The sequence below is a fragment of the Littorina saxatilis genome, linkage group LG2 (assembly GCF_037325665.1).
Source record: "Littorina saxatilis isolate snail1 linkage group LG2, US_GU_Lsax_2.0, whole genome shotgun sequence".
Classification (NCBI taxonomy): Eukaryota; Metazoa; Mollusca; class Gastropoda; order Littorinimorpha; family Littorinidae; genus Littorina; species Littorina saxatilis.
This window is the reverse complement of record NC_090246.1, coordinates 6,590,214-6,600,814: the sequence shown is the minus strand read 5'-3', so window position 1 is coordinate 6,600,814 and position 10,601 is coordinate 6,590,214. Positions and strand designations below refer to the sequence as shown.

The following is a 10,601-nucleotide window of genomic DNA, read 5'->3' as shown; positions in this document are numbered from 1 at the left end:
GGAGCACACAACTGAAACACACAATGACACGCTATAGCTCAGCTCTTTATGACCTAGCCACCATTCTTGAACTTCAAAGATCTTCTGCAGTCAACATCCATACTGAGGAACTCCTGTTGTCTACAAATGTGTTAAGAATAAGACTAAGAGACCAAGACACACGCCACAGAAATCATAGTTCCCAATTTAGGAATTCAGCAAATAACTGTTTAATTTAACGAACATGACCCTGCTGTGACCCCAAAACGTGATGGGGGTCAACCAAACTAGGGTCATGTCGGCAGGTTATCAAACCCTTCAAGTGATCAAAATTTCAAAGCTCTAGCTTCAAAAATGCCTGAGACAATTGTAAATGTTCAAGTTTTTATGAATCGAATATGACTCCCTGTGACCCCAAAACTTGATGAGGGTCGATCCATCTTAGGCCAAGTCGGGAGATTATCAAACCTTGGAAGTGTGCAAAGTTTCAAAGCTCTAGCTTCAAAAACATCCGAGATAACCTGTGAAGGAAATCACGAATAACACTAACAGGCAAAGTTTGACAGTGATATCCTCCACGCTTTTAGAGCGCTAACCAGAGATAATAGAGTGATGTAGCGAAGTGTGGTGCACGTACTGTGAATTCAGCTCACTGACCGAGAGAGTTGATGTTGTGAATCGCAACGAAGATATCGTTACACTTAGCCCGAGTAAAGCACTTAAAAGGTAAATGGAATAACTTAGCATTTGAATATCGCTAATGTTTATCGCATAAGTTGAATCGACTAACACTGTAAACTTTAAACATAGCAGACAGATATCTAAGACAAGATGTCCGCTATTGATGTTGTGCAGTGCGTCGTATAACCGGTCGGAAAGGAAGATAGCGGCCAGATGACAGTATGAAGGATCTGAGAAGCCGCCGGAATATCACGCCTATAGACCCGCATAGCTGAGATTCGACGGGATTTCTAGAAGCTAGTGCACGGTTATTTTTGTCCGTAGAGTTGGACCATAGAGGTCACAGGGTGATAGAAACTGAGTAGACCGAGGTCACCAGTAGCAGGAATTAGTAGTTAAAATACATGTCCTAATGAACGGCAATAGACGCTGTGCAATTCTGTGTGTGACCAGAATTAAAATATGTCTATAATATCTTAATTACTTAAGAGATACTGTGAGTACTGGATTTTTGAGTACCTAACATTTATGTTCATGATTGTGTGTATTTGTGTGTATGATGTCATAGCCGTATAATACAGTGGAGGGAACCTACCTTTGGCGTTGTGTTTGATTCCTGTATGACAGCATATTAGCACATTTACATTCATTCACAGAACCTCAACATTCAGTTTTTATGAAACGAACATGACCCCCTGTGACCCTAAACTTTTATGAGGGTCAACTAAACTGAGGTCACTTTGTAAGATTATCAAACCCTAAAAGTATGCCAAGTTTCAAAGACAAAAGGCCTAGCTTGAAAAACGTCTGAAATAACCTCAACGTTACATTTTTTGTCCACGGCCAGCCGTCCGTACGGACAAACACGGATGAATACTAAAACTCACCCATTACTCAGGTGAGTCAACAAAACAAAAAACCAATTTTCTGGCTTTAACACACAATGTTGGTATTTGAAACAAACTGTCATGCAACCTCAAACAGCATGGCGTGTCTGTTTAACCACAAATAAAATAATTGTATAACTATAATATAAACACACCCCAAATCAAAAATGCCTGTAATATTCACATTGTGTACGACAACAAAAACCCTCAAGTGTTTCATTGCTCATAATCCTTCCACTTAGTGCAAGTTGTGCTATTGCTAGTGCTACCCACTATTTAGTTCCCACAGTGTCTGACAGTGTCAAAGTGCAGTTCCGGCCAAACAGGAAACAACACAAAGCCAGCATTCACCTGCTCCTTTGTGATAGAGCCACACATATCAACAACTGGCTGAAAAGCTCTTTCGTAATTATAATAACACCACATTGGAGACTGTTCTGCTTCAACAAGCATGGCTTGGCCCACCAACAGCAGATTATGCAGCCAAACAGAAACACACTTTCTGTTCCTGCAGCTGTTGTGAAGCACTGAGAGTGACTGACCCTGCCTCACAGACTGTGGACATGTATAGTTCTGAGGATCTTCGCCATTCATAGTCACTCAATGTTTCACTCACTATTTCAACATCAAATGACATGAAAACAATGTGATATGAATGACCTCCTGATGTCATAGTTGATGTACAGTGGAACTCCTGATGTCATAGTTGATGTACAGTGGAACTCCTGATGTCAAACTTGATGTGCAGTGGAACTCCTGATGTCAAACTTGATGTGCAGTGGAACTCCTGATGTCAAACTTGATGTACAGTGGAACTCCTGATGTCAAACTTGATGTACAGTGGAACTCCCCTTGTTACGATTGGTTGATTTTGACACCACGAATGCAATTTGACAAAATAATGAACCCCCAGTGGACGACTCACATGATCACCCCAAAACACGACTTATGACTGAGCTCCCCAAAACACGACTTATGACCGAGCTTTTTGGGATGATTCATGACTTTGGCGCATTTTTCAAGCAGACGAAAACACAACATGGCGGCTCTCGTTGGTATAAACAGCAGAGTCAAGATGTGTTCAAGCGTGCACATGTTATCCACGAGGTATGAACACATTCGTGCTCGTGAGGTATGGAGCTTGTCGTGTGTAAAATACTAAAATCAGAAGTTTATCAACTTTCTTTGCAAGTAATGAGTTATTAATATTAAAGGCCAACTCTGCGTTAGAGAGCAAGCATTTTTTTTAAAGAACTTATTTTGTGTGGACATATAGATCTAGATATCAATCTGACGCCTGATTATGGCGCTTGACCTAATTCTTAAAATCTGAAGAATAAAGTGACAGCATGTGAGACAACTACTGTTAAAACACAAAACAATTCTTTTATCATCAACTATCAAGACAAAGTCAAAGTCAGTAAAATTTGAAGTTTGACAAGGAAGTAGGCTACCTAAAACCACGTAACTTTCCCCTTTTTGAGATCTATACTACAACTAGTTGACTGAGATTTTGAACAATATATACTGTATGTGATACTGTCCGTTGCTGTTGTGCCTGGAATATTCGGTTGCTCGCACAAAATCGTACAGCCGCGTCAGGGCTACTATCGCATTACAGGAGCTGCATCTTACCAATGCCCAAGCAGACAGTTTGTGCAAACCGAAACAGTTACTTTGAAGCCAACCACCACTCGGTTTGTGTCACTAGCAGTCATTTATACAGTATTTTAGATTCAGAGGTGCACAATACCATGCTATTGCATTATACATGCATGTATTTCTAGAGTCACTTTGTTAATTTGTACCGCAAACTACTCAATATACCATGTATGAAAAGTGGGTCACACGGGGCCACCATGGCATTCACTGGGAGAACTGGTGTGTGGTTACATGTACTAAATAGCCATTCAAGAGATCTCTATGTTGTTGAATGCGATTGTTATAATGTGAATGTGTTTCAATACTTTCAAGTATCATCCGCTTGTTATTATGAACACATTTAAAATGTGTTCTGCCTTCTGCCAAAGTTAAAGGTTAAAATCCTTCACAATCCTGTAATACTAATCTAACTACTATTACTAATTGTGGCATTTACTAATACAATGTTTCAATAAGGCCAACAAAAAAAATAGGTGTGGTTACGGTAACATAGCCAAAAAAAATAGGGTAGGAAGGTTAATGTGTACAAATTAAACCTACTTGACAGGGAAATAAGTGTGCGACTCGGGCGCTTTCACTTTCATTGCGTTTTCTGCACTCGTTTTCTTGTGTGTGTGTTGTTGGTTTTTTTGACAAATGTAATAAAAAGTTATAGGGTAGGTCGGGTTACCGTAACCACACCTATTTTTTTTTTAGGCCTAATAAGGACATGTGTTTGACAATTTTGGTTGCCTGAAGCAAAACATAATGCAAGATTGTTCAACCATTAATAATTCAACAAAAACAATGCAATTGCAAACACAATTCAATAATTAAGTCACACACACACATTATAGGTCAACATTAAAATGTGACAAACATATTGTTCCTAGTACAATTATGATTTAACATCGACTTTACACCTCATCCCCTTCAACTGCCATCAAAAACAAAGAAAGAGAGAGAGAGAGAGAGGAATTTTAATTCCTTGTCAGGACTCGGATACACACCCACAGTGAAACTTTGAAAGGACAGGTTTACCGCTAAAAATTAAATGAATCAAACAATACTGATCCGTCTAGAATTTTCAGTTGACTTCACCAGCGTAATAATCCTGTGATTTGGGTCGTTGGAGACAAAGAGACACTATGTTTACCAACAAACACACTGTCTCAATGATGTCATCAACATGGTTGTTTCAAATCCGTTCAAAATACTCACCGGGTAATTTCCATTTGTATGATGTCCGTTACACGTTCGACACCTAGAAGGCGCCGCTGTTTCTTGGAAAAACATACTCAGCGCCGTCTGAAACAGACACAACATAATATAAGGTTGGAATATGAAGGCGATTCGCTGGCGGGTTACAGACACGTCTGCGCAGTACTAAAGTCAGACTCAATGATAAACATTCGCCATGTTTACATCCGCTCGAGATCGTTCTTACCTCAAACTGCCATTTCGCGGCTTGTAGCAACTGTTTCGCCTGCTCGGCATGACACCCTGCTGCTAAGACAAACTGATTAATCATAACTTGTTGTTTGAGGTTATCCATGATTGGATTTATTTGAGTATTTTAGGACAAAAACCCTGGCAGCACACTCTTTGACCTGACTGTAAACACAGCCCGATAGGCTTGGTGTCGGAAGATGCGATTGATCGACTGGGATAGGCAACTTGTAAAACCCTTTGTGATTGGCCAACCTTTGCTCGTGCGGGAGGAAAAAGGAACAGCCAAAATTGCAATGAATGTGATCAATTAAAACATGTTAGTAATGTATGAGTAATCTACCCCTGTGTCTTTTTCTGTATAATGCATCACCTATGAACTCCCCATGCTTTATCAGATTTGAATCTCAATGAAAACTGCGTGACAAGGTTTTGTACGCGTGTTTGTTGATATTCCATTTCTCCCATAACATTGCACTATGCCCATGACGTCACTTCCTGCTTGATAGTGAAGAGGTTGGTTCTTCGTCGGTTCAGAGAAGTGGCATCTTTTCTTTTTTTAAGAACACAGAGGTACTTTAATCGGATTAGTTAAGATGGGTGCGTCGCTCACTACCAGACGTAATACTGGCGTGGAATCAGTTGACCTATCATCAACAAATGCCTATCGTTACCCTCCAAAAACAGGTAGAGTGTACCTTTTGCTCTTATTTTCATACGACTCAACTGTCTCATATTAGTGTGTAGACATATTTTGTTTTGATCAACGATTGCGTAAACTTGTTACGTTTGTTGCTGATTTAATGCATGGATAACCGTTGACAACAAACCCAGAAATGAACTACTGTTATTTTAATACTGTTGTAGTCACCAGGGTTCTGATCGGTGCGTGAAAATGCTGAGTGAACACTGAAAGTGAAACAGACTTTTTGAAAGTGCAATAAAAATGGAATTCAACAATGTACATGTATTACATCACAGTTCACACACACACACACACACATGCTCATCTTGCCCAGACTGCAGACTTTCCAACTGGTACAAGAAAGAGGTCTACTCTGTTGCAACAATAACCTAACAAGGTTCCTGCAATGTAATTAGTATCATCCTGATCCTGATACTATTACTTAACGTTAACCACAAACATATTTGTTTGTCAATATATCATCACATTATTGTTTTGAGCCAACTATTTAAAACAGCAGTTGAGCTGATGTTCCATCTCCAAATCATGTTAGTAATACCAATAGTAATAGTAATACTAATAATAGGTAGAGCGGATCATGATATTTTTTTCCAACTGTAATATTGGAATATTCTTTATGGAACAGGAAGCTATTTTGGGAGTCACTTCATCATGGGAGGTGAGAGGTTTGAGTCTCCCCAGCCAGGAGAGTATCTGTTTGGTGAAAATGAAGACCTCAACTTTTTGGGCAACAAACCAGTACCGGTAAGCTCCTGTACTGCCTGTAGTCTGTACATGACTGCCATCATTAGATTTTGGTGTGCGTCTTGTGTGTGTATCGCTATGTGTGTCTGTGTGTGTATCGCTGTGTGTGTCTGTGTGTGTATCGCTGTGTGTGTCCTTGTCTAGGAACAGAGTAACGTCCATCTGGCAGTGACAGCAACTCCTTTATAAAGGCTGGTTTGTTGATCAAATGTTATCATAGCCATAGGTGCAATTTGGTGGAATTCATATTTGAAAAAATGAATCAAACTTCTCTTTGTGAAGTTATTCTCAAAATGGTACTTTAGAATGTGACATCTGAATTGTGACTTGAACTTGAATCAAGACAGTACATGTAGTAGGAAATGTCATTTGTAAAGGAGAGTTGTCGTTTCACATGTTGGAAACTTATGAAAGCCTAACACTAACAGTAACAAAAGTAGTGCATCTGTGCAGTTCATTTCAATTATCTGAGCCAGCTTTGCGACTTAGACTAAGTTACTCACTAAGTGATACACAGAAATTGAAACTCAATTTTGCAACAAAAGTTGCATTTTGACGGGAAATCTATTCAGTGCAAGGCCCCCCCCCCCCCCCCTTTTTTACATTTAGTCAAGTTTTGACTACAGTAGTACCTGCCATATCCGGTCACCCATTAGTCATTGCAAAGGTGACCGCAAATATCAGGTGGCCGTTCATTACAGGCCCCCTCCTCCTCCAAAAAAACCCCAAAAACACAATCAAGTTTTCATGAAGAAAAGAAAGCGATCATCCACGAGCCGCTGATTCATTGTCTCTGTTAGTTTTGCTTTCGTTTATACATACATCTTAATTATTTGCGTGTTTAACTCGATTGTCCTGGCTAAGCTATTGTTTCGTATGTTTCTATGTGTGTTGTTTGGATTATTATATATATGTATTTGAGTGTCAGATAAACAAGTGTTTCAAACTCACATCAGCTGTGATCGATCCGGAAGTGACTGCCGTAAATGTACATGTATGCGCATGTCTGTATTTACAGTTTGCGCATGCGTAAGTATTCATGTCGTCTGCTCGTGCTGTGCCGTCTGTGCACACAACACACACACACACACCGTCACACACACACACACACACACACACACACACTCACACACACACACAAGCTGGATATTAATGATTCAAGCACTTTAAGTTTGATACTGAAGGAAGCAACCAAATACATCTATTCAAACAAACAAAAATGGAAAAAGCGAAAACTCAGCACACGTACGAAACAAACAAACACAAACACGCAGCGATCGCTCACACTCCAATGTAAACAAAAACAATCTTGAGTTTGACTCGTCAGCTTTATTAACAGGCGATACATGTGTTAACAGTTATAGAAAGTGGACAGGTGCTGATTTCTAACGGCCAGATAGCAGGTGGGAGGTGGGTGGGCGGGGAGAGCCACAGGCGCTCGCCCGCGAAAGTGACAAGTGGCCGTTAAGTGGCCGCTCCTGTCGAGTAAGAGGGGCACCTTAGGGCAAAAATCAGTGACCGTTGACCGCGTCAGACAGGTTAACGGCCATTAAGAGTCAATTATAGAAGGAAAACTCATTAGTCATGGGAAAGCTGGCCGCTCCGGGCAGGTTCACGCCCACGAAAGGGCCGGAAATGGAAGGGACTACTGTATATGTTTTAACATAGAGGGGGAATCGAGACGAGGGTCGTGGTGTCTGTGTGTGTCTGTCTGTCTGTGCGTGTGTGTGTGTAGAGCGATTCAGAGTAAACTACTGGACCGATCTTTATGAAATTTGACATGAGAGTTCCTGGGTATGATATCCCCAGACGGTTTTTTCATTTTTTCGATAAATGTCTTTGATGACGTCATATCCGGCTTTTTGTAAAAGTTGAGGCGGCACTGTCACACCCTCATTTTTCAATCAAATTGATTGAAATTTTGGCAAAGCAATCTTCGACGAAGGCCGGACTTTGGTATTGCATTTCAGCTTGGAGGCTTAAAAATTAATTAATGACTTTGGTCATTAAAAATCTGAAAATTGTAAATAAAATATTTTTTTTATAAAATGATCCAAAATTACGTTAATCTTATTCTTCATCATTTTCTGATTCCAAAAACATATAAATATGTTATATTCGGATTAAAAACAAGCTCTAAAAATTAAAAATATAAAAATTATGATTAAAATAAAATTTCCGAAATCGATTTAAAAACTATTTCATCTTATTCCTTGTCGGTTCCTGATTCCAAAAACATATAGATATGATATGTTTCCAGGATTAAAAACACGCTCAGAAAGTTAAAGCGAAGAGAGGTACAGAAAAGCGTGCTATGCAGCACAGCGCAACCACTACCGCGCTAAACAGGCTCGTCAATTTCACTGCCTTTTGTACGAGCGGCGGACTACGGTCATTGTGAAAAAATATTCTGTGAGTTCCACAGCTTGACTAAATGTAGTAATTTCGCCTGACGCGACTTGTTATTTTTTAGAAGACACTAGTTTTTTTTCTTTCAGATTACCTCAATTTTAACTTAACACTTTCATCTGTTAAAATTTAAGACCTGCTTTTGTCAGATATATTTTAAAGTTCTGATTAAGGGAGTTCAACTGTGAGATATTGTTTTATGCATAACTTATGAGTTGAGGACTTGATGTGGGAAGTAGGGGGGGGGGGGGGTTGCTCTGTGAGTGTGACTGTGAGTTTTCTGTGTGCAGTTCCCGTACGCTGTGCCGACCGGCAACGAACCGACCAAGACTCTCAAAAGTCTCATCTACATTCGCAAGGACTCACTGCGCCTCGTCAAGTATGTTCCATGTTTTCCCACACATTTCACACACTGATAAGCCCATCACAGTCATATTTCACACACATTTCTCACAGTGATAAGCCCATCACAGTTATATTTCACACACATTTCACACACTGATAAAAGCCCATCACAGTCATATTTCACACACATTTCTCACAGTGATAAGCCCCCGTCAGTCATATTATCCCACACAGTAATAAGCCCATGACAGTCATATTTTTTCACACATTTCACACAGTGATAAGCCGATGACAGTCATATTTCCCACACATCTCACACAGTAATTAGCCCATGGCAGTCATAGGGTTTATTTAGTGACTTTCTGCATCGAATTACTGTGTATTCTTGTCTTAGTAACATAATGCACTGTCAGCCTGCTGACTGGGCTGTGTGTCTCACAGTCACAGTGTATAAGTAACTGCCTATGTCATACAAATATCTATATTTTGAAGTGCCTTACTGTGTATTATTAAGTGACTGTCTCCGTGTTGTGTCTCACAGTGTATAAGTGACTGTCTGTGTCTTACAAGTTACAGTGTTTAACTGTCTGTGTCTGACAGAGCGATGGCAGCGGAGAAGCTTTCTCTGGACCAGGAGGACTCGGGCACTCTGTACAACCTGGAGTTTGTCTTTGACTGCGACGCGCGCTGTGCCATCAAGATCCACTACTTCGCTGCCGAGGAGGTCGCTGGGGGTCAGGTCATGTACGTAAATCTCTAACATGTGCTGCTCGCGTGTTGCATCATGAAATGGTATTGCAGCCCTGAAAGTGGCGAGTATTTTACTTGCCATGGTGAGTAGAAACATGTAACTGGTGAGTGGAAATGTTCATCTACTCGCCAAATGTGAGTAAAGTTGGTGAAACAAATTGTTGGTTTGGCGAGTATTGTTTGCTCTCTGCCTAGTCAGACATGGGATTCTTCCGTAAAATTACGGAATTCCGTAAATTTTTAGGCTCCAGGGATCATTCTTGAGATTCGTGCAAATCCGCTGAGAAAATGTTGGGGTATATGTAGGTAAAGACCCAAGTTTTTCGGCCGGTCCGCTGATCGCGACGCTCCATTCCATACTATTCTTGAACGGTTGGTTCCTAAAACGGTCAGACTGTTGCTGGTCGATCCGTATGGGAACGCGCTCTGTGTCTTTGTCTCCTACAGTCACCGTTTCAACGTAGCTATCGGGGATTCAGTATAAGCTAAAGCATACCGTATGAGAATGATTCGGCGCCATTTTTACATCGCTTTGAGCCACTTGCCAAAATGATGAGGAAGCTAAAGCGAGACGAAACCGTTCTATCCCGGGAAATTGACCAGCAGAAGTACAAGAAAAATCTCTGGAGATTCGACTGGCTCGATGAAGTTGTATCATTGAGCTGGAAATACGAGAAAGGCCAGAAGACACAAGACGTGAAACTGAAAGTTGGCAATGCTTTTGCTAAAATCAACTTGCCGGGAAAAGCTTAGTGCACTTTGTGCAACGATGTTAATGTTATCAACTACGGTTCCAATGGAAAGACTGCCCTCAAAAGCCACTTGAAAAGCAACAAGCACCTGACTATCCTGAAAACCCAGTCGTGTAATCAGTCACTGGGGTCGTTTGGCACCGACAAGGTAAGAACATTGAAACCACACCGTCACACGCCACCACCCCCCCCCCCCCCCCATCCCCGCCTCTCTCTCTCTCTCTCTCTCTCTCTCTCTCTCCTCCTTATTTTGAGTCT

At 40.8% G+C, this 10,601-nt stretch overlaps 1 protein-coding gene across 2 annotated transcripts in view; it reads left to right on the top strand.

Annotated features, from left to right (window-relative positions):
- The first annotated feature begins 5,127 nt into the window (after positions 1-5,127).
- The window catches only part of LOC138958078 (E3 ubiquitin-protein ligase MGRN1-like), a 43,895-nt gene continuing 38,421 nt past the window's right edge, over positions 5,128-10,601 (top strand). For both annotated transcript variants that reach the window (XM_070329142.1, XM_070329141.1), the window contains exons 1-4: positions 5,128-5,324; positions 5,969-6,087; positions 8,787-8,875; positions 9,442-9,585. In XM_070329142.1, coding sequence (XP_070185243.1) covers positions 5,234-5,324; positions 5,969-6,087; positions 8,787-8,875; positions 9,442-9,585 — 443 coding nt within the window. In that variant the 5' untranslated portion in view covers positions 5,128-5,233. The remainder of the gene's footprint in view (positions 5,325-5,968; positions 6,088-8,786; positions 8,876-9,441; positions 9,586-10,601) is intronic.